General features: G+C 40.3%; 1 protein-coding gene across 2 annotated transcripts in view; it reads right to left on the reverse strand.

The window, feature by feature from the left end:
• The window catches only part of PTPRG (protein tyrosine phosphatase receptor type G), a 387,800-nt gene that overhangs the window by 158,829 nt on the left and 204,847 nt on the right, over nt 1-24,124 (reverse strand). For both annotated transcript variants that reach the window (XM_064723724.1, XM_064723725.1), the window contains 2 exons: nt 19,519-19,698; nt 14,022-14,170 (listed from right to left, as the gene is read on the reverse strand). In XM_064723724.1, coding sequence (XP_064579794.1) covers nt 14,022-14,170; nt 19,519-19,698 — 329 coding nt within the window. The remainder of the gene's footprint in view (nt 1-14,021; nt 14,171-19,518; nt 19,699-24,124) is intronic.

Below are 24,124 nucleotides of genomic sequence, written 5' to 3' on the forward strand. Positions count from 1 at the left end.
GGTATGCAAACATCCTTATTTTATGAATTATATATATGTATGTATATATAAATGAGAGAGAATGCAGAGGAAAATCACTTATCAGATATGAGTCACAACTTCTTGAAAGGGATATAATATTTCTGTTGAAGCGCACTTTAAGTACTTCAAATTGAGATACTGAAACCTCTTCAACATCATTAACCTGGATTGAAAATAATCAATAAATAATCATTTTGCATGTAAGTAGGAAAGACAAATGTCTGATACATTAATTGTGAAACCCCTTCTGTACTAATGGTTGCCATAACCTAGGGGATCGATTCCATTATGGATATTTACACAGTGACCTATTAGGAATACACGGAAGTATCATTTTTTACATTGATTATCCATCCTTAAAACAGATAGTAATGTATACTTAAATGCTTGGATTGCAAAAATAATTTTTAACCTTTGTTACGTATTCTTTGTTGAAGAGGAAATCGTTTGGACATCACAGTATGAAGAACACAAATTCAATTTATGTCTTAAGAAGAGAGGACAACTATGAATGCACATTAAAAAAAAATCTCTGATTTGTAATATTTACCTTGACCACAAATGGTTTTTATCTGAACCCAAGCAAACTATACAGATACTGCTGGGGCATCATAAAATAAATCCATATTGAACTTTTACAAATTCTATCGCCTTTGGAAAACTCCTGAAGCAAAACTCCCCTTCTGAATAGCTCCAGTACAAACCAACAAAAACTCTAATCCGTATGCCTGATGCTGGAGGCAGAACATTTTAATTTGACAAACCTGTCCTGTGTTAAGTTTCCACAGTAAATAGCAGAACTAATGGGGAGGCAACTGCATATCCAGCCATGAGCTCACAAACAGCCCAAAGGTTGCAGCTGAGGGAGATCCCCTCCAGCCACTGCTGTCTGCACCTCAAGGCATGGCACCTGCCTGCCCTTCTGGCACGGGGCAGGGCCACCACGCCACCAAGGAAAGGAATAACCTCCTCTTTAGGTTCTCCAAGGGAGAAAAAGTCCATGGGTTACCAGGCTAGCTGGGAATGAGCAGCTGGAAATGGGAGCAAGGCTGCTATCAAGGCTCTGAGCGAGTCAAAGGCTGCTGCGAAGCTGATGCCCTCTAGGGAAGGCAGGGAGGTGAAAGGTTGCAGCCACATCGAGAGGACAAACACTTGTGGCTGATGATGGCCACTACTATCTGGAGAAAATGGAGATAGCTTAACCTCTGACAGCAGCTTCTTTGTAAAAGCAAGGTCTGGTAATCTCCAGGTTAGTTTTAGAGCCAAAGAGGAGAAATGGCTTCTTTTATTTGGCTCTAAGTGGGGTTCTGCTCAGAAAAGAAAGGAAAAATAAACTACGGCCTCCTAGAATATTTAAAACAAGCTGTCACTAAGTTAACCAAGCCCCAAAGAAGGCACGTAGTACCTGCTCTTAGCAAACTCACTTACTGATTATCAGATCAATTTAGTGATTCAGTGAAGTGCCTGTCATCCCTCAAAGCTGTCGCCACACCTGTCAACAAAACCAGGCACCGACTCCTCTCTTAAGGACATAACATGTGTCAAATTGAAGGTCCTATTCAAATCACAGCTTCCTGCCAGTTCTGATCTCCTCCTCCATCTTTCATGCCATAATCTTAAAACGAAGAAAACCCACTGGTTATGAAAGTGCTGAATTTTCCAGCTGCCAGTGAAGCTGGTGGTGGCACAGCGGAGACAGCAAGAGCCCTGCAATGAAGCGCCCGTGAATAATAGGGAGGCAGATGTACAAATAATTCCTCTCAGGCACTCAGAGGACAGCCACTGATCTTTACAGCCTTTATCAAAAAAATTATTTTTTGTTAATGTTGTTAGATAAACAGGTTGCTTTCAACAACAGCTTCTGCCTTGCTAGAAATGGCACATATATGTGGTTCAGTCAGGGAAGGGATATTGTCCTGTTGAATGTCTCCTGTCCTTCACAGCAGATGTAATCAAAAATAAAATTTCCAGTCCATTTCAATTCATCCAACACACATGCAGTTGGGGAAATCTGATGAGTATACCTAAATCTAAATCTCTTGTAATACTTATCTACAGTATTATTTGCATGGGCATTATTTCAACCATGCACACACTATTTCTGGGTCCTGGGATGTGCATTACAATCCCACAAATAGTTCTCTGCAATGAGAAAAGATGTGGACTAGCAGGAAACATTAACAGAAAGAAGCAGCATCATGTTTAACTCGGCAACAATTTGACATTATTAGAGCCTGTGCACAATCTCAATCTACAAAAGCAAAATCTCAGCTGTGCCCAGCTCCTGCTCCTCCCCTCTCCATGAGGTCAGCAGAGCCAGCATCAGGGAAGCTCTAAATTCGAAAGAACTCTTGTAGAAAACTCCCTGCCACTGTGAGCACTGCAAACTCTTAAACCTGTTCAGTATGAGGCCCCCTTTTAATCTTCTCAGCATCCTTTCTTTTTAAAGCATAAGCAGATTAAGCTCACTAGGCATCTTTCTTCAGCAATCACCATACATGCATTAAAACACAGTAAATGAAGAAGGTCCAATAAGGCTGTAATTAATGCATTATCTCAAATCCCAGACTGTTATAACTTTATAGAAGTAAAGAAATGAATCTAAGAACAGACTTTAAATACTGTTTCAAGGATAAAGTATTGATGTATCGATTTTATGAGTGCCATTATCAGATGGCTATCTCTGGGTGTCAGGTGAATCCATTCACTGCTAGAAAGACACACCAGGTTGTCAAGGCCTGACAATTATCCTTACTAATTATTTCTCTCCTACTGCCTTTTTTCAGTTCCAGCTTCTGACTGCTGCCAAATTATTCCTTGTAGCATTACCAGTATGCTTTCCACTGCTACCTCACGTAAGTATGATGGGGAAACATCTGAACTAACTCTGCTAATAATGCAGTAATATTATGTCAGAGATCATGTGTGGCAAGTGTTAAGAAACCAAAATGGTTTGATAGGAAGCTTTCTTTGAAATGAGAGCTTGCTCTTTTTCTACAGAAAATATTAATTTCCTCTGACATCGTCTCATGAGAGCTGCATCTGAGCTTTCATATATTTCATATTTCTTTTCTTTAAAATGGACCAACACAACAGCCATTTCAGCTGCAAGAGTCCAGAATCTGATGCTTTCAGTTTCTTGAAAGTCTAACTTGTAACACTGTAATCCCATACCCTGGAAATACAGCAATTCCCCTCCAGGGGACACACAGCTCAATGCCCGCATTCACAATGCTACAAAAGGAACAGAACCATATTACCAGAAGCAACATAAGGAATATGCATTTTCAGACTTGACCAGCTTGGGTCTTGGTCTTGCTACTGCTAAACTGTCTGATAAATCACCATATGGTTCAGTGGGAGGGCTACCAGGCTTTCAGAAATGGTATTCCAGCAATAACAGACTGTAGCTTCCAGCACCACTGAGTAAAGAGCTCATGCTTTAACATCAGTGACTGGGATGTATGAAAGTCTCTACTTCAGGTATTTGCATTTTTCCTAGTTAAACAGGAAGCAAGGGGAATATTAGATGAGGTTGAAGAGAAGAACATAACTATGGATTTGAGGATGGGTGACTCAATTTATGTTCAGGAAATACTCGGTTTTACTCTCTTGAAATTTTATCTTTTGAATGTAGCTCATTAAGTGAGCGCTCACATTCCTGCCTCCCAAACAGAAAAAGAGCTCTCAAGCAAAGAATTTCAAATGAATATTTTTCAAAATTCTCCTGCTATTCCCATCTCCTATTTTGAACTGAATGTAAGGACATTTTATTTTTTCTTAAGAGATATTATTGTCCTGCTGGAACGTTCCACCTCAGGATCAAATGTGTCACTCAACTCCCAGCAAACCACCCTTTTCCCTCAAGAGCACTGAGCTGCCCTAGGAGGACACAGACCACAGAGAAAGGAGCACAGAATTCCCCACTCAACCAAAGTTGATGAGAAATGAAGCAAAAGAGGCTTTCCTCTTCTTTTGAAATGAATTTTGTAATTTTGACTACTCATCTGAGGGTAGTTTTGCATTTAAAAAAGCTTAAAAAAGCTAAACCTTCTACTCTTTGAAAACTTCTTCAGGACTGCAAGCAGGCATTGAGTATTGAATTTATCTTATTTGTAGGCACTACTGCCCTGAAGGAATGAAAGGGCTTAATGTAGGTATAAAAATTAATTAAAATCACCCTTACAGTGATCTGGTTAAGGTAAAGAGCAAACACAAGCACTATTGCAGGTCTGAACTTCAAAACACAGAATGTAGTAAAAATGTATATAAGGGCAAAAATTACAAAATTAGAGAAATTTCATCCATTTATGGCACGATCAAATCCCTAAGATCTCTTTCTCCCTTTCACAACAAATGTGTGAGAGGTGTTGTTTGCATATTTTTATTTCTCAAATTACATTCACCACTTGGGGTGAGCAAGTTTGCTTCTCCACCCTGCATTTGGTCCTCAAGAGTCTGCAAAAAAGTCTGTAAAAAAGTCAAATCTGCCCCCAGTCCCAGAGAAGAATGATTCCTCCCTAATTTAGTAGGGAAACACTCTCAATCTTCTTTTCCTGGACAATCAACAATCCCATCTGGAGAAACTAATGCTCCTTTGGCAGACCAGGTGCCATTTTCTGTGCTTGATAAAACTATTAAGAAACTGTTGGCCCACTGTAGGGGGAAAATCTCTTTCCCACCTGGTAATGGTATTTCTAGCTCCAGTGGGAAGCCTAAATTTGTATTTCTTACACATGTGTAGATCAGAGCTATGTTTTATTTAAAGAACCTTACTGAATGGTCAATGACCAACAATGGCCAAGTGTCTTTGTGGGATATGCTACCAAAGGCAGCGAACAGTGAGGGTAGATGGAGGCATTTCCTGGAAATACCAGCCCACTTTGCCTCCTCTCTGAAGCCAGAGGATAAAGGAAAGCCCCTTCTGCAGCCAGCCAGCCCAGATGGGAGAGTGACAGAAAAGGGCATTACTGGCCTTTCATAGAATGTGATGGAAAGCCCAACTATTTAGGGAAAAAAAATAATGTTTCTTATTAAGCCACATAGAGAAACAGGAAGCAAGAGGACACATATTCAGGGATACAACTATTTTCACCAAATTCTTTTTTCTGTATGGAAAGATGAGAGTCTCAAAGCATGAGCAAACACATACATTTTTTTCTTGTTTTCAGCTATTTGATTTTTATTTCATTTTCACCAGACAGTAAATTCTAGCTGTATTTTAGATCTTTTTTCTACTTTAGTTAACCCTCCCATCCTGTCAGGAAATACAATGTCTTTGAACTGGGAAAATAACAAGGATTATGCTCAGATTGCTGCATCCCAGAGCAGGAATTCCTCTGGGACAGGTGCTGCACAAAATCAGCAAAGAGATATTCTTTATCCAAAAGAGCTTTTAGATTCAATATAAGAAACTGCTAAGGGATTCAGGTGGAAGGGCAAGAAGGTAACTATGGTACTACTGATCAGCACAGTCCACAATGAATATATTTCACAGCCTGTTCCTCCTTAGAATTAAAAAGACTTTTGGTGACCTGCACTGAAAAATCAGTTCTAATGAAAAACCTTTCTGGATACACAAATAACCAGACAAGAAGATGCATCTTCTTTTTTGGTTTACACAAACTTTTAGTAGTCATCCCTTAAAATGCAGTTCTTTAACACGTGATAAAATGACAAAAAAGAAGTGTCTGAATAAATGTACTGAATTTTCTCACAGCAAATAACATGTCTGACGTAATTTATTCTCTTGGCACAAAATTATAGCAACTGTTTAGAATTCTTCAGGAAAAAAACCCCAAGCAAAACCCAAAAGAAGTAAAATGCAATCAGTAAAGCACCAGTATAATAGATAATTTAAATAATTTCTTGCTTGCTGCCTTAAATCATGATTAACATTAGTGAAATCTATTCTGATTGTTTGAGTCCCAGTGAAATGGCTTCCATGGGAAATCCTTTCTGACAGCTACCAACCAGCCCATTAACCACATTAAGGTTTTGTTGCAACATATTTGTGCAATGTTTCTCTTATCCTTCACGCCCCTAAATATTATCCCTCTTTTTTATTTCCAGAGAGCCTATTGGGATAATCAGGAAGGGTCACACATCTCCAGGGGAACACATCCCAAAGACTGTTGGACCTGCCCAATGGAAAGGGGCTGTGCTGAGCACTTACCAAGCCTCACATGTTCCTAACCAACATGCCAGGACCCTGATGGGCAGCCAGCCTGGCACAGCGTGGAGTGTGCACCTGTTCTAGTGCTCAGAGCCCACAGCCCAGACACACTTGAGGGACCTGCAGCTCCCCTCCCTGTAAGCCTCACACGCTTCATGGCTGTGCACTGCAAGCTGAAAAAATTGCCTTCTGGCATTTAAGTTCCCAAACTTCAAAAGCTACAAGCAATTCTCAAAAACTTGGCTCCTTGTTTAAGACTGAGGTGGTCATCTCTACTGAGAGTAATTAAACAGCCCGTTTAATAGTTGCAGGAGCAAGTTTCTTCTGCAGCACTGTTGAAGTCCCCTCTTCTACCCACACAAAGTGCTTCTGCCCAAGATGTGTTTGATGCTGAGGTCCAGCTGACTCCTCTCCTCTCCTCACTTCTAACCCAGGTTAGAAAGCCTCAGTGCACAGCTTCCCTACCTGCACTCACCTCTCACAATCTCTGCTGGGGAAAGGATGCTGGCATGAATGTGTGAGAGAACAGTTCATTCTAAACATCCTTTCAAGTCAACTGTTCATTACAGACAGGGCCGAATGAAGACACCTCCTCATAATGACTCCCTTTTCTTTGCTACACACTCTCGCATGGCAGATACCTAAAATGCTGAAGCAGCAGAAAGAGCTACCACCTGCTGTCCTCTTCCTTCTCCTCCCAAATCAAGTAACTTTTCCAGAAGAACAGAATTTAGTAAGCTCCCCTACATATCTTTCCGCCTTTTTTCATCATACTGAGTGCCCAGAGCAAAAGCCAGTAAATCCAGTGGACTAAGTACACAGGAAGCTCAGCAGGCAAAGCTCACCTTTACAGCTGGGGAGAGACAGTCCCATTTTTCTAACTCAGACAATCCTACATTTCAAGTAACAATCCTATTGAATCTGCTACCTTTCATTAAAGTAGCTCTTACAACTCTGTAAAATCCTCCAACCTTTGTATTGATTTTTTCTCCTATTCAAAATAACTCTCCTTTACAACAAGAGCTGGCTGTCAGCCTCTTATCTCTTATTTTCACCCCATCTGATCCTCCTTCTCCTTGTCAGTCTTTTCAGATTCCAATTAATCATGTAGAAAATCAGGGACTTATGTTAAGAAGAATGTAGAACTCTTAGCTCATCATTAACATACTGTAATTGCAGTGTAGTGCTACTGCCTCTGACCTTTTCAACAAGTCAGTCGAAATCCTTTGGGGAAAGCAGGACATTCCCAGCCACAATGAAAAGGGTTATCTCTGATTCATGCTATTGGATAGTTACTTCAAAATAAAACTCCGGATGCATTGTAACATTTGTAATTCAGTCTAGAAATTACTGGGGCCTGGCAGACAGCAGGAAGATGCAGCCATAAAACCAAACTGCTGTTCTATTCTTAAATTTTGTCTGAGTCTCTACACGAACAGTCCCAGGATACACTAACCCCTCCAGTAAACATATTTAATTTCAGACCATCCTCTCCTGTTTCTTCTTAATTATCATGGGACATTCACAGAAAAGATCAGCCAGATGGAGACTAAATATTTCACTACTATAAGATGGAGCATTCTGCACTAAAATGGAACCTTGATTACAATAAAGTCATTAATTAAAGTCTCAACTGACTCTTCTGTCAGTATATGGGAGACACTAAAGACAACTGAGAGGAGGCAGTGCAGCAGCTACACTAAGGAAAATAAAAAGTAAACCAGACAGTGATAAGATGGTGTTTAATTTCCACTACTCAGAGTGAAACAAGACGGAAACTCAGCGATGTGTTCAATATATCCATCCATTTTATGTTTTCAAAATGATGACACACTGGTTTCCTGACAATGAGAAACTTGAACAAGATTTAAAAGCAGTGAAGAGCAAAAAGGAGTAAAGCCTAGAGACTCGGAATAAAATCTTACTTTACTAGAGATAAGATGGAGATGTAGATTTGGCTTTTTAGATAAGACAGAGACACAGATGTGGCTTTTTAGCACATTGTATGTTTAGAGTATTTTATGGCTATCTGAACCCTTGAAGACTGTGGGGAAAGGAGAGGGAGAAGACTGTAAGAAAACCAAAAAATCCCCCATGCTGTGTCATTCTGAAGAAAAAGAAATTAAATGTGAGAATCCCCAAGCCATTTCCTTGGATGATTAAGTCAGAGGTGCTGTAAGAAATGCAGATGGAATAAGCAGAGCATGCTAAATTCCCAGGGCACTCTACAGCACAGACAGCATGAGCATGGAGCCAAATCCTCAACCAGAGTTGCACCAGCACATCTCCCATCACATCTCCCATCAAAGTTACTGGGAGCTCTAAGTATCCCTTTATAAGTGTGGATTTGGTCCTTGGAGAGAATATTGCACTAAAATTACTTCAGACAGTCATAGTATCTAACTGATATCTCAGTGATATATTCCCAATGGTCCTCTTTAGGTCCCCCTATAATTTTTTCACTTCTACTTTGCTACATCCTGCCAGATGGGGGTATGGAAGTTTGAAGAGCAACAAGTAAACAAAATACAAGGAAATAAACCCAACACTGGCTCCCTGTTTCATAATTAATATTTACTTGTGCTTGAAATCAGCACCAGAGATCTTTGCAAAATTACAATTACCAGATATGCTGGATGCCAGAAATAATAAACCCAGCTGCAATACAAGGTGTTAGTTCTCTCCTGTATAGGAAGAGAACATGCTGTGGTGTGTTCATCATTTAATGTCACAAAGTGTGTGCAAATCTAAACAGACTCACAGCTGCACCAAGAGTAAAATTACAGAACAGAAATGGTCCTGTTTCTAACATTACAAAGTAAATATTCCCTGCCATTCACAGGTGGACAGAAGGCTGGATGTATGCTGTAGGTGATTCCAGGTGTGATAGAAAGTCTTAACATCCAGGATAAAACAAAAAAACCAGCCAATCTAGTAAACTGAGTAACTAATCTTAGCTTATTCTATTCTTAACTATTCTTAGTAGTAAAGGTTTTTTGCACTGAATTCCACTCATTTCTTCTACTTTTATGACACTGATTGTCATCAGCCTGTGATAATAAAAACTATCAGAATTTAAGTAATATAATGACAGGTAGAACAGTACACAATGATAAACTCTGGCAAGGTTATCTGAGCATTCAAATTAGAGCAACTAATTGTAGATTTAGACCACACAGATGTCAGTATGTAGATTCAAAGAGAAAATGAAGAAAATCAAAGTAGCAAGAACAAAGACACCATTAGAACCTGGAAAGTCTTCTAATAAACACACTTGAAGAGCAGCAAGAATTGTTAATGCAAATGATTGTTTCGTAATAATAATTTAATAAAGCGAATACATAAACATAATATAAAAGCTTGTTAATTGACATAAGAGGGTGTCAGCTCTTCATTTTCTGCCGGGATGGTTTTGTGAGGGTGGTGGTTTTTTTGGTTGTTTTGTTTGGTTGTGAGGGTTTTTTGCCTATTTTTTGTTGTTTTGGTTGGGTTTTTTTTAAATTAATGGAAAAGAACTTGAGATTTCCAAAAACATGCATGTTGGTACTTGTGGGTATAAAATCACATTGCTCTTTCAGAAGCAATTTAGCCTAAACAGTGCAAGTTTGTTCATGTAAGAGTAAAAGGATGAGGTCTCTATGGCATATTGCAGTATGGTCCTTGGAATAAGATACTCATTTACTAAATAAATTACTGTATAGTACTGTATAATGGTGTTCACATTATAACTGACAATTAGCACCATTAAAGAGAACGCTCATAAACAGCCAAAGCTCACATCAAATTAACACAGCCATGATTAAAATCACTCTTCTGATTTCTGCTCTTCACAGAAATAAGCGGCATTTTGCATAAAAATTACTACGAGGCAGCTAAGAAAAAATTTAAAAAATAACCCCATGGTTATGCTGGGATGGTGGTACCTCACTCCAGCAGCACAGAGAGCACTGCCACGTCAGCTCCTCACTTGCTATGAAATATTAAGCAATGGGTTTCCCTCGGAGCAGCCAGCCAGCACAGTGAGCCCTGCCTGCTGCTGGGAACCAGTTTGGTGGCACGGGAGATTAAAGTGCTGCAATTACTCCTCTTGGCTCTAATGAGGAAAACCCGGGTTCTCTCCTGGCCTGAGGGAAGCTCATCTTCTTTATTTTAATTTTGTCACTTTTCCACTTAAGTGGTTTCTAGCATTTGCACGTCCACTTATATTGCTTCGGTTTCAGAAAGAAAAAAATAACCTGAGGAATTCTAGTGGTGAAGAACAATAACAAAATACAAAGGAGTCAGCAATTCATTAAAACTTAGAAAATGCAACATTAAAAACTTCTCTTAACTCTAAGAAAAAAAAAAAGAAAGCCTTTTTCTAAACTGGCACAGAGCCCATGTCCTCATTAGGATTCACACTCCACTCACACAGAAATACATTAATGGTATCACTTTAATGCAGCATCACAGCATTACTTCCTGGCCTCACCCAGATATTGCTTGCAAAGTGGCAAGAAAGAGGGGAAAAAGAAGTTTCTAGCGAATGCTGGCCAGGCCTGGTATCAATTTGGATGTACGTGGAAGTTTGAAGTACATGGACATCTCTGATCATGAATGCTGCTTCAGAGAAAGCCAAACTCATAATGGCTTCATAAAGATCAAGTATCACTAAGGAAAATCTAATCAATAAATAAGCAATCAAGACCACATAATGAAAGAATACCATTACATGTGCCATAGTTTAAAAAGAAGTCACAATATGCTACATTAAAGTACTGCAAGATAATACGCCTTTGATCCAACATGCCTTTAAAGCAGGAAACAAAAGGATGTTCTCATATATCTTACTAACTAATTTAACATATAAATCATAAAAAAATATGATCCAGATGGGCTTCAATGAAGGAAACCAATTAACGTAGACAGTCTTACCATCTGACACATTAGTTGTAATAATAAAGACCAAACAACATGGTCAAACAATAATGCTCTGTATTAGATCTGACATTTCTAATTAGTTTCTGTATCCTCTTCAAGAAAAAAGATTACCAGCAAGCACTTTGTTTCCCAGAGGAAAAAACTTCTAAACTTAATGTGCACAGATCTCATTCTATGGATGAAGCTGTTCTGTGATCCCTTGGGATGTGCTTTGGAACTAATGGGTTTAGCATAGACCACATCTGGTTGCAAAATAAAGACTCAGAAAACATTTCCTTTCAGCTGCATTGCCACTGTAACTGCTGCAGACCTGGAATGCCAATACCTGCACACTGCTGTAAGCTTTTCCTGAGTCCATGGGCTCAGAAGAATCAGAATGGTTTAGGCTTTGCTTTCTGTAGGACAGAATTTTGGTTTATCCTTTCCACAGCCTCCCTAGAAATGCTACTTCTCAAATGAAGTAGCGTGTTTTTTGGCACAGACCTCCCAGCATCAGGCAATTGGGGTTGCATCAGACAGTTGCAAGCTGCACCACAATTAGCATTACAAATTAAAAGCCCCACTGAGAATACATGTACAGTTGCTGTTTGAGAAGTCTAATCCCAACTATTTAGACAGGTTTTGCATCTATCATCAATAACGACTCAATTTCATCACCTTAGTCCTATTGGACCCTTCAAGAACCATCCACAGAAATCCTTTGCACCACATCACTGAAAATCAGAATTCTTGTGTAGGAGGTAGATAGCATCACAATAGGGAAAGGCTTGATTTGGAAACTGTTCTTCCTTAAAAAAAAAAAAGTATGGGAATGGCTGTGGGAATTCTGCTAATGTCATAATATCAAGGAAGGACAGAGGTCCATGTCATTGCAACAAACACAAATCATTTAGAAATCATTAGGATTAACACTAAACCTATCTGATCCAGCAATTTTTTTTGGTCAGCATTCAAAAACAAGCAAAAATAACATAAACAAAGGCAATCTCCACCCAGTTTTCAAGTTAATATCCTAAACAACTGAAATGAAGAACATTTAAACCATAAGAAAATTATTTCCTAGAAACATGCTTATTTCCACAGTACAAGAGCTTCCATTCATCAAGCCATCATCAATAACCTTGGAATCCCAAGAAAGCTTTTCTGAAGTAGAAATACTATTTTTGACACAAACAAGAAGGGTCAGCCTTTTTCACCCACCCCCACTCGCCCAAATTTCAGAAGAGGAGTTGACTGGCTCTGTAGATTTCCTGAGTGCCTCATCCTGAGGTTTACAAACACCAGTTCTGCCAATTGAGACAGACAGGGCAGCATGACAGTGTTGGAGCTTTTGCTCCATCTGCTCAGGGGTGGCCCCTTGTGAGAAATCACAGCTACATCAAGGAGATGATAATGGAAAAGCTCATTAAAAAGAAGACAAAAATAAAATCTCTCCCTCTCAGAAAATCTAACATACAGGTACACAACTGGGATAAAAAAACCAGGTTCTAATTCTTGTGTGATGGGGCACTTTGAACATGCAGGTGAAAATTGGAGATTTTGATAATGCACCAATCTGTGACAACCTTCGTTTGAGCTTTGGAAGCCTCTTCCCACCTCCTGATAAACGTAACTTGGTTAAAGCCTCGTGTGATGAATTATGGCAAGCTGGGGGTTGAATCAAGTCCCAAGACTATCACTTCTGCTCACCCATGAATTTTCTGGGAAAGCAAGCACAGCTCCTGGCAACCTGCTCAGGATCCACATGTCACACTTGGGAACCGCATATCTGCTTACCCACAGGCAAAGGTAATCCCAGATAACCTCTTGTTTATCTCACCATGCAAAACCTTGGCTATCGAGTGAAAACTATCAACAAACTCTGTTGACACAGAAAACACTGCAGTGATGAAAGAGCGACCTGGGGCTACTGCTCACAGACCAAGACCCAGCAGCACCCAGCTCCCTGCCTGCACTCAGGGCCCTCCAAAGGCACATCCCTGCACACAGGTGCCTGGCCCATCTGAAGCCATGTCCCCCAGTCACTGCACACAAATGCCTGGCCCTGAGCCCATCTGAAGCCATGTCCCCCCAGTCACTGCACACAGGTGCCTCGCCTTGAGCTCATCTGAAGCCATGTCCCCACAGTCACTGCACACAGGTGCTTGGCCCTGTGTCTGAGCCCATCTGAAGCCATGTCCCCCCCAGTCACTGCACACAGGTGCTTGGCCCTGGCTCTGACCTGGCCCATCTGAAGCCATGTCACTGCACACAGGTGCCTGGCCCTGGCTCTGAGCAGGGCTCTGCTCCCAGGGCACTGTACCTGAGGCCAAGCCCCACTCCTGGGATAGCTGGGCTGCTCTTGGCTGGGGCTGGCTCAGGCCTAGCTGGCTCCAGCACAGGCAGAGCAAACACAGAGCTGTTTTCATGGATCTATGCAGAGGTCCTGTTAGTGCCAGGCAGGGGACAGCAGCTGAACCCAGGTAGAGGTCACGTCCTGTGTGTGGGCGATGAGCAATTCTGCTGACAGACAGCGGTCTCAGCACGATGGCTCCCAAACTGCCGCTGTTTCTTTGAAAGCATCATGGGAAAGGAAAAGTTTGGAGGACAACGAGGTCACTCGGCAGATACTTGTAAGCAGATCCTCCCACACATGGAAAGCTTATGGGACAAACGAGAAAAGTGGCTGTTTGCAACTTAACCCATGGGACATGAGAGCTGGCAAGGCCAGCAAAGGAGAGCTCAGAGCTGACATTGCAGAAGCACATGAGAGATGATGGATAGAGTGCTGTGAGGGCCGGAAGGGCCTGCAAAGTGATTCATTCACTGAAAGAAACATTGCCCTGTTTCACAGTTGCCCTGGACTACAGCAATACATTCTGATTTTGTTTTCTCTGAGAACACAAGCACATGTCTCTCCACTCACCTCAACGGGGAACCTCTTGCCGTTGATGCTGTGCTCAGAGCCAGCTGATCCGTTGCTTTGGCCCCAGTGAAACTCCACTTTCTCTGCCTTGAATCTGCCCGGTAACCCGGCACCACTGACAAAATAATCGTCCTTCAACAGGATAGCAACTGCACATACAGAACAACAAGAAAGAAATTCAGCATAGTTCTTCTGAAACACTTTTTTGCTCATTATATCAGAATACTTCTCCTAATGCATGTAAAATGTTGGATCATCATTTTCCTCTTTACAGGGATTGTTAAAAATCAGGTCTGCAAGTAATGTTGGCTAATTCTGGAAGTGATTATGAAGTTACACAGACTACAGAAAATCCCAAAGTCCAAATTTCTCAAGGACATTTTGCCCTCCTTATTGGACTTTGATTAAAATTTAAATGGAACCTACATCAAAACCTGTTTAATGTGGTTCCAGAGGGTAATGGCTGACCATGGTCGCTGCCCTTATAAACCCCTCAAGGTCGGTAGATCACAAGTTAAGAAAAGAATGGGTCTCCTGTTTTTTGGATTTCCTCTTTTTTGTTGGTGGGGACCCTGTGCCCTGTCCCACCTCTACTGCTGGACATGCTGGGTGCTTCCCTTAACCTCCCTGCTCCTCACCTCTGTAAAATAGGAAGAGTCAAAATAACATTTTTGAGACCCAGTCATGAGACATCTTCACATCTCAAAACTGTGTTTTATTACAGTAACTCTGATATTATTATTACGTGATTCAATGAGGGTCAGAAAGATCTACTTTGTATTCTCTTTTCACTTCCAAAAGCCTTTGTATTTTATGTAACAATAAAAGCCCTAGGTCCAAACAGAGGGCAGAATCATATGGTGGAACCTGGTACATGTTACCTGTGGTCCAACCAAGAACTGATTCCAGCTTTCAAAAAATTCCTTTCTGCTACTCTCACTACAATATCCCCTTCCTTTCCAGCATTTCCTGGTTTTAATACATACCATTCCTAAAAACTGCTCCCCACAAAATTATTTCTTCTCATCCCTCACAAAAACAGAACTAAAATTTGAATATTGTTTTCTGTAAAAGTGATTGCAGACCAGTGCTTGCTGTGCCTAGAATCCTAGAATTTAAGTTTTGGGGTTGATTTCGGAGATTTCTTTCTTTTTTAATGGAAATAGCAAAACCCACAAGGATTTCTCTGTGTTCTTAAGCCAACTGTGTCATCACAACAGGAACATTAATATGAATCCAATTTTGTTATGTAAGAAGGAGGATTTTATTCACCACTGGAAAAAAAACCAAAAGCAAGCTACTTGTGAAATAAAAGTTGTTTCTCTGTTGGTGACTCAGTGCTGCAGGCCAGGCTTTGTGCCCTCCCCTGACAGGCACCCACAGCAGCAGCAGCATCTCCGGTGCAATTTTTCCACACAGCTCAACTTTAAACGGTTTGTGTCAAAACCATCCTAATGTTAAATTGCCTGAGATGCTCAGATGTTTCTAAACTGTGCCAGCAAATTCATGGGGCTGTTTTCTTCCTTGATTTCTGCTTCTTTCTGCACTCCCTTTGCATGCTTTGTGGAGGAGGATGGGTGGTGCAGAAGTGGCTACAGGACAGTGCCTGTGCCACAGGCAGTGGCACTGCTGGCAGTCACTGTCTGCTTACACCAAATCCCTGAAACATGAGTGACTGAAAGCACCACAGCTCTCTACTTCCCTTAAAAAATTCTCAATGAGCTCAGCAGTATTTTAAATGGTGAAAAATCTCATTCAATCAGTTAGCTGCAAATTCCATAGATGAAATTGTACGAGATGAGGAATACAGCAAAGCAAATTCGCATGCATCTGTTAAAAACCTCTGTGGAGAGTCAGTTGCATCTGATAAATATTTGATAGTTCCCAAATAATTTATGGCTCTGTCAGGGGTCATTTTACTTGTTTTAGATGAATAATTAAAAAGGATAATTAGGAGGATGTACAATCTGGAATGTTCATCTAATTGTTCATTTTACAGTATTTCTTACACTGCTGAGCTGTGTGACACATGTTCCCATCACCTTCCCAGCTAAGCAGCATCCCCTTACTGCCAGGAACTTCCCTTCTTTTTCTGTGACCCGATATCCAGGACTGAAAAAACTGAAAATCACTTTACTGGGCTTTGGGAGCCAATGCTTTTATCCCAGGATTTCTGTAAAGTGCAAGGAATCAATCCCCAAAGCCTACAAATTAAAATACTGTATAATTGAGATTAAAAACCCAAAGAAAGTGGTGTGCAGCCACCAGAATCACAATTGTGTAATGCCATTTTCATGTTCAGGGCTGGTGTTGGATGCCCATCACCCCTGTGAGAGCAAGAATAAACCTGGACTCAAAGCAACTTCTCCCCTGCCCTAACAGAGCAGCTCTGATGGTCAGGCCCAAGCAGAGTGATGCATATTACACAGGATACTAAACAACATTTCTGGCAGAAATTTTAATAAGTTTTTCTAAGCAGAATTCTCCTGATTTTAGTTTTGGTATAAACATAACTAATGCAAATACAACTATGAAATGTGCATATCCTCCAAGTGATCTCTATCACTTAATACTATGGTCAGCTACTCTAGTGAAGAAATTGAACCCATGTTAGTGCCTTTGCCAATGTAACTGTGCACAAAAGCACTTCTAGTCAAGACAGAGACCTATAAAATCCATTGATATTTTCTGAATGAAACACTGTTTTCTGTACATTGTCTGCTCTTTACCTGATAGAGAGGGGGACACAAACAAGAAAGAGCAGAACAAATCTAAACAGAATTACCTCTCAAAGCCTAAAAATAATTCATTGTTCAATCATTTAAAAAAAGATTACTAGGTCCTACAGCCATAACAATAACCCAAGCAGCATATTTCCTGCCAGTTAATGAGCATTAAGGTTAAGGGCCTTTAGCTTTCCCAGGACCCCTGTCTCTTTAAACCAGACATTAATTGCTGAGAAATGCCCTCTACATCCATCACCATTTCTTAAACAGTTATTTAGTTTACTGTCTCTGTCAGTCTGCAATATGAAGGTCTTGTGTGGCCATCTGCTCCAAGACTCCACTGCCAAAATGCATCGGGATTTATGGCACAGTCGGCCTCTATCTTCTACCCACAAGCCAAAACATCTTACTTGGTTTGCAGCTCTGCCACTTACCACCTTAAAAATTAATGCCAGGCAAGTTTCTTCAAAAGGTCAGAAAACCAAGAAAAGGAATGGGACTTAATAAAACAAGGGAGGAATTAGGAGCTCAGCAGAAGAAATCAGGGCTGACAGCGAGGCAAAAAGAGTCTTCACGTTACCAGTAAAAGGCCGTAAGTTACCAGGAAAAGTGACAGTTACTGTTGCTCTGAGAAGCAATAACTTGTCAGCAAAAATCCATACCCCAATGGGTGAGGAAATCAAATATAGCAGCAGTGCTAAAATCACCCAGCAGAGAAGACTGAAGCTTCAGCTTTCATTGCCAACTGTGCCAAGACCAGAAAATCTGCTGACACTTTTCAGTTCAATAGAACAAGGTTCTGGCTTGTACCAGCAACAGTGTGGCCAGCAGGACCTGTGGCACAGGGCTCACTTTTGGGCCCCTCACTACAAGAAGGACATTGAGGAGCTAGAGTGTGAATAGAGAAGGCAACAGAGCTGGGGATGGGTCTGGAGCACAAGTTTGATAAGGAATTGCTGAGGGAGCTGGGGGGGCTCAGCCTGGACAAAAGGAGGCTCAGGGGGGATGCCTTCTTGCTCTCTACAACTCCCTAAAAGGAAGCTGCAGCCAGGTGGGGGTCAGTCTCTTCTCCCAGATAACAAAGGACAAGACAAGAAGAAATGGCCTCCAGTGTTGCCAGGGGAGATTCAGATTGAATATTAGAAAGAATTTCAAAAGGGTTGCCAAGCAGTCGAAGAGCCTGCCCAGGGAACTGCTGGAGTCACCATCCCTGTAGGTGTTTAAAAGATGAGTAGATGTGGCACTAAGGGACATGGTTTAGTAGTGTCTTTGGCAGTGCTGGGTTAATGGCTGGAATCAATGTTCTTAGAGGTCTTTTCCAGCCTAAATGATTTTATGATTCTAGCATGGTTTCCTAATGTGTGTGCAGCAATGTTACTGTTACATGTAAAGGATAGCATTAACATCCTTCTTAGAGGAATAGCACCATCACTTTTTTCAGGTCTTTTTAATTACATTTATTGCTGATTACCACAAACAGCCTCTCTGACCATAAAGGGCAGGGTGCATAACATGAGTAGATTAATTAAGCACCAAATTTCCATAGCATTCAACCTTGCCTGAACCTCATGCTGCTACCAAGGGCAACCAAGTCAGGATTACAAAGCAAACAGGAGCACTTCTCAGTGAATCTGGGAAAAAACCCCAAGTAATGCAGCAAAACCCCCAGCTATGCTTGTGGTTTACGTTAACTGGATTTGCTTTGTAGTGAAGGAAAACAAGCTACAGTCTGCCACTCCATTTCATCTAAGGGGCAGTAACTCCTGCTAAGATCCTGAACTGCTGGAGCTGGATCTGAGGCACTTGCTGGACTCCAGGCCATGGCTCAGATGCGAAGTGCCCTGGAGTTGATGGGTGTATCTGAGGTCACACTGTGTGCACAGCTGAGCCACCAGCTCCAGAGCAGGTACATGCCCTGGGTCCAGCTAGCCCACCTGTGACAGGGGACATAGTGCAAAGAGACTATAGAGATGCATGTCAGATGTTAATAAAGATAAAAATATACTTCCAATAAATAAAATTGAATTAATTAGTGGTTTAATCCAATTCCCTAAAAATACTTGACCTTGTCAAATGAAGAGGGTGGCCTTATAATTTCTGCTTTTTACATTTTTAGAATTAAAGAGTAATCAAATGCATGCAGCTTTGCATATAAATCAACCTTGACCTTTCGTTGAACTGTTTTGGTAAAAATAAGCAGTACTCATGCCTGCTCTTTTTTCTCTAAAAGCCAGAACAGACAGAGCAGAAAAGGATTCAGTTCAGTGAAGAACACTGTGCTATAATCATACCAGAAAAACATTAATAAGCCCCCACTACTCCGAGCAGTTATTGCTCTTTCTTCTCTAAAATCTTCCAATTTCTAAGACTTCCCCTCTCCTTCCCCCTGAGCCCTGCATCTCAGCATTCTTTTGGATTAGGTGTTACAGCCTCCCAAAGCTGATAATTCAAGGTTACACCTTGAAACTCTTACATTGCCTTTTATTCTGAGGAATAACTGACTACCAAGAGAATTAGTTTAGACTGAGAACAAAAAAAAAAACCCACCAAAAAAAGCAGCCCTTAAAAAAAAACCCTTAAAATCAATCTGTAGAACTAGCTCTGCAGAGAATGCAGAGGCAGAGGTAGGTGGCTCCTACTGAAAAATTACATAAAAAAAAAAAGACAAAAAACCCAAACAACAGAACAATGAAAAAGGAGGAGGTTGGAACATGGGTTGAATTTCTAATTGACTGCAGTCAGGCTATGGAGACAAGCAGAAGAGAACATACCTGTTTTTCCTGTGTTTTTCATCCAAGTCTTGTTTGAAGATTCATTGTCAAAACCATCCAGCTGCAGCTCTTGATACTCATCTCCAACATGGGCCAGGTGGTCGATGATGTCTATGGGGGACTGGTGAGACCCCCCACACTTCTCACTGGACGTCACCCAGTGCTCAGGACCATAGGTACCTGTGAAAAAACACCAATGTCAGCATCCCAGTGCTGGAGAACTCTTAAGTGTGAGGATGAAGCACTTAAGCTCCCCAGGTAACTCCACCACAGTTACAATTCCCACGTTTGAAAGAGGTTAAGACTTTTTAACTTATGAGGAGACTGAAATCCTTTGGCTTTGTGCTGTGTTCCAACTTTGCCTCTGGCAGTAATGAACAATGGCCTTTTTTAAAAAACAACTATTCTATAAAACTTTCTGCAGTTCCCAAGCTCCTCCCGTGCATATGTTATCAATTACCACATTGCTCCAGGAACTTCCCTAAAGCTCCAGCCTTAGTATATTACTGTATGGTTTATCCTTTCATTATGGACAAATAACGTAACAGACACACATTATTCTTGCAATACTGTACTTAGATAATATGATCTTTATTCATGATCTCATTTCTTTTGGAGGTTTTGAAGCCAGAAAATAATAAAAGAAAGAATTATGTTAAATGCATGTTACTAAATTTGAAGAAAACAATGATGGAAAAAAAATTACTCTGGAAGAAGTAAACAGGACAATAACCTCTCAGGAATGCACAGTAAATTTATTTTGTTGCTATTCTTACATGAGTTTTCTGGTTTTGATGAACAATTAAAATAATATGGAAAAATGAAAGGTCTGAGGAAAAGACCTTGTCATGCACACCACATACCAGCCCAAGACGTACTAGAACACCAGAGACCCTCAGCACCACTCTTAGGAGGATCTAAAATGAATTTCAAATTTTTCTTATGACCTGCCTCTCTTTAAGTTGTATTAACAGAGACTGAGAGCTTATCTTCCTAAGAGTGCAAACAGTGGTTTAAGCTCCTGAAATGACAGCATAGATTTCTTGTAAAGCACTTGTTGCTCACAGCTCTTTAAGTGCTTTACAGCAGGAATCAGCTACATTATTCTCCTGTCAAGACAGGGAAGCTGATGGCTGAGAAGGGAAGCAACTTGCCCAAGCTCAAGTGCTAAATCCAAGTTACAACCCAGAGCTGAACTCTGCTCTCCTGAGTCCTGATGTCACACCTGTGTCACACCTCTGAACCACACAGTCAGCAGGTCTGTTCAGTGGACAGCCAGCAGGAAATGAGGCACCAATGTGCATTTATTACCCTTCCATCTGAGCAGCATATGTATATTCAATTAGTGCCATCCAAACCCAGCAGTTGGGAAGGCCAGTTTCTCTGGCCTCTGGGTTTTAATCTGTCTAGTTGTAAAGTGCATTAGTGCTCTCTTCTTATGAGCTGATGCAGGACACTTAATCAATGGCAAGATTTTGCTATACTCATCACACACAAATGCTGTCTGGTACCCAAAATACAATAAGAAAATTTTACTTTCAAGTACAATAAGGCAAAATTGCAATATAGTTTAAAAATCCTTTACATCATCTGCCCAGGTTAAAAATCAGGTTTTTTTTATCTTGGGGTTCAACTTATATTGTCAGCAAGAGCTGCTTTCAGCTATTTTCCAATGTACCACAACAAAGGAGAACAGAATTTTTAAAACCCCTGCATAGTGGAAACCAAAAGTCTTCCACTCAAGCACAGCTATTTTTCTCCAATCAGGATGCTCTTAGTAATTGGTCTGTAGTGAGTTAATTGGAAATTCAGATTTACTTTACATATAACCTTGCATCTACCCCATGAAATTTGGGAATTTGCTTTAAATATCTAGCACTACACATAATCAAACCCGCCAGCTCTGGTTTTCTGGCTTTATTATAAACAAGGGGTGAGCTTTTCAAAAGCACTCTGCCCACAGAGGCTATCGCAGTGGTTTCAGCTGTGCATTCAAAAGGAGCTCTGCACTCCAATTTTTCTTTTATAAACATCCTGGTGTCAATGAGGAATTTTTTTCCTTTTTTTAAGTAGGCAGATTTATTTTAGCAGAGACTGTAGGGTTTCTTCCATGTCACAATTATTTATTTATTTTAAGTATAGCCAGTTCTCAACCTATTTGCAGTGAAACTGCCTTGTCAAAATGAATAAAATAAGCCATAAAGGTAAACAAACAAACCACCATGTTGAATTAAAACCTCAAGTGACTTGGGTACCTGAACTGACTCTTGCTGAAATGTAGTGTTTCACAGACTTTTGAAGGCTTTGTTTCATTTTAAAAAACAAGTCTTCCTTTTTTTCTTAAATTAATTTAACTTGCTTGAATTAATTTAATAGCAATAAATCTCTTTTGATAAACACAGTAGCTTCACTTGCTTGTACATCTATAATCTAACAAAATAAAGCCTAGCAGTATCTGCTTTCTTCATGTGACAGGATAAGTTTCCATGCATAAAATGTTTCCATACTTGTGCTGAATTATTAAAGAAAAAAAAATCTAATGCAATGAAACTCTCTCAGCAAGTCAAAACCTCAACTTTGTGCTGGTGTTGTGACTCCAAGTCCTGACATCACAAATTATAGTCATAAGGCTAAGCTCTGATTTTGAGGTTCAAGACCTGCTAGTTAAAATCAGCCCAGGATTTTATAAATGCCTGGGCTAGTCACTAATTTCTTTCACAGGTTTTTGATATGTAAATGGCTCCATGCAATGTGACCTGCACCACAATGGCTGCAGACTGAGACAGACAGAGGGGCCACAACCCCAACACCTCCACTCCCAGCAGTGCAGAACTGGGGCTGCCCCAGCTTCACAATGACCACAGAAAGGGGAAGGCAGGCCCAGGAGGGGAGAGGAAAACTTCTGAGCTTGAAACAAAACTAAATAAATTATAGCTTCTACCCAGGAAAAAAAAAAGGCACTCAACAACCTATAAAATGTAATCAAGAATAGTGCAGTGTGATTCACAAATTCCCAGGTGGCCATCAGAAGGGTTCAGGCCCAACTGCCTGATTTTTTCCATGGACATTCAAGTGCACTTTCAATTAAAACTGATCTTCCACTACAGATTTCAAATTAATTCTTCTTCCAAGTGTCTCATGCTCCAGACATCCTTGCTTTGCAAAAAAGCCCTATATCATTAGAGGAGGAAATAGAAGACTTTTTCCAAGCTTGCAGATATTGATTACCTATTCCTTCCATCAAAGCACAATTGCCATTCTGCACTGTATAAATCTCTTCAGCGTTAGACACTTTATAAAGTACTGAGAATTATATCATTAATCATTTGCAGTTACACCTGTCTTGCTTTATTGAATTCTTTGTTTTTTAGAACTTTAAATAAATGCTTTTAAATAAAAACATGACACTAAATAAAGACTCTGTTTCACTTAAACCTAGTTAAAAAAAGAAATCCTGTAATTCTGCGTGTGACATTTACCCATCTGAAACACAGGAACTTATGGCTATTTGTATTTCATTTTTCCAACAGTAAGCATGGTGACTTAAATCAAATAAAATTTCAAATGAATTTGAGTTGGCCTTTTAAGGCTGATAAATAATTCGATTTTCAGAAGCCAAGTTAAGAGCCCACACCTGTGTTAACAAATAACACACATTTCCACTGAGATGGTGGGACAACCTGCAGGCAAAGGTAAACACCAAGCAGCCTCCTCCTAGAGCTGGAATATTTGATGCAGAGGCAGCACAGAAAGAATGATAACTGATAATGTTTGGCATCTGGAGGAACTGAAAAGGAAACCATGGGTTTGGGTGTAACAGCTGGGGCAGGAGGGCTGGATCCACCCCAGATCAGCCAAATGCAAGAGCAGGGTGTGCTGGGGTGGCAGCCAGGTCTCTGTGGACTTGAACTTTCCTCTGCTGACATCGGGGACATAAGGAATCCCACGGCTGGAAGGAGAGCTGGGCTCAGGGAGCTCAGCACACCTGGGGTGTCACACAATTTTCAACCCACACTTCATGCCAGAGATGTTATCACTCATCCTTGTCTGAAATCATCTGATGCTTCCTAGATTCTTTTCTCATGCAAAATCATTCTGTCAATGACTACAGTAACTTTAATAGTTTTTTAATACACTGTCTGCTCCTTAAATATAATCCAAGATTACTTTTTTCTTCCTTTTACTGTACAAAGAAATGAGCAGTCTTCATTAATGAAAAACCATTAAAGTAATGTATTCTGCCAAAATCTAATTAAAGCTTGTATAAAAACTTCCACTTAAAAAAAAAATCAAATATATTTGTTTTTCTCACACAGAGAAGGTGTTTTTTTAAAACATCTGTTATTAAAAACATTGGCATATTCTTGATTTTGCATAACTTTTTAATTAATGCATCAGCTACTCTGATATAAACTGGTCTGTAACATATATACCTTTACACAGATATAGTTTAACAGAAATTAGCAAATTTTGAGTCATAGGATTTTCATCATTCATTTGTAAAGAAGTAGAAGTATAAGCTTTTTTTGTTTTTTAAATTTCACTAGTTTTCTAAACATTTTTACAAATATGTGATTTTAAATCTCAGGCCTGACATGGAAAGAAC

Source organism: Zonotrichia leucophrys, chromosome 12 (genome assembly GCF_028769735.1).
Source record: "Zonotrichia leucophrys gambelii isolate GWCS_2022_RI chromosome 12, RI_Zleu_2.0, whole genome shotgun sequence".
Classification (NCBI taxonomy): domain Eukaryota; kingdom Metazoa; phylum Chordata; class Aves; order Passeriformes; family Passerellidae; genus Zonotrichia; species Zonotrichia leucophrys.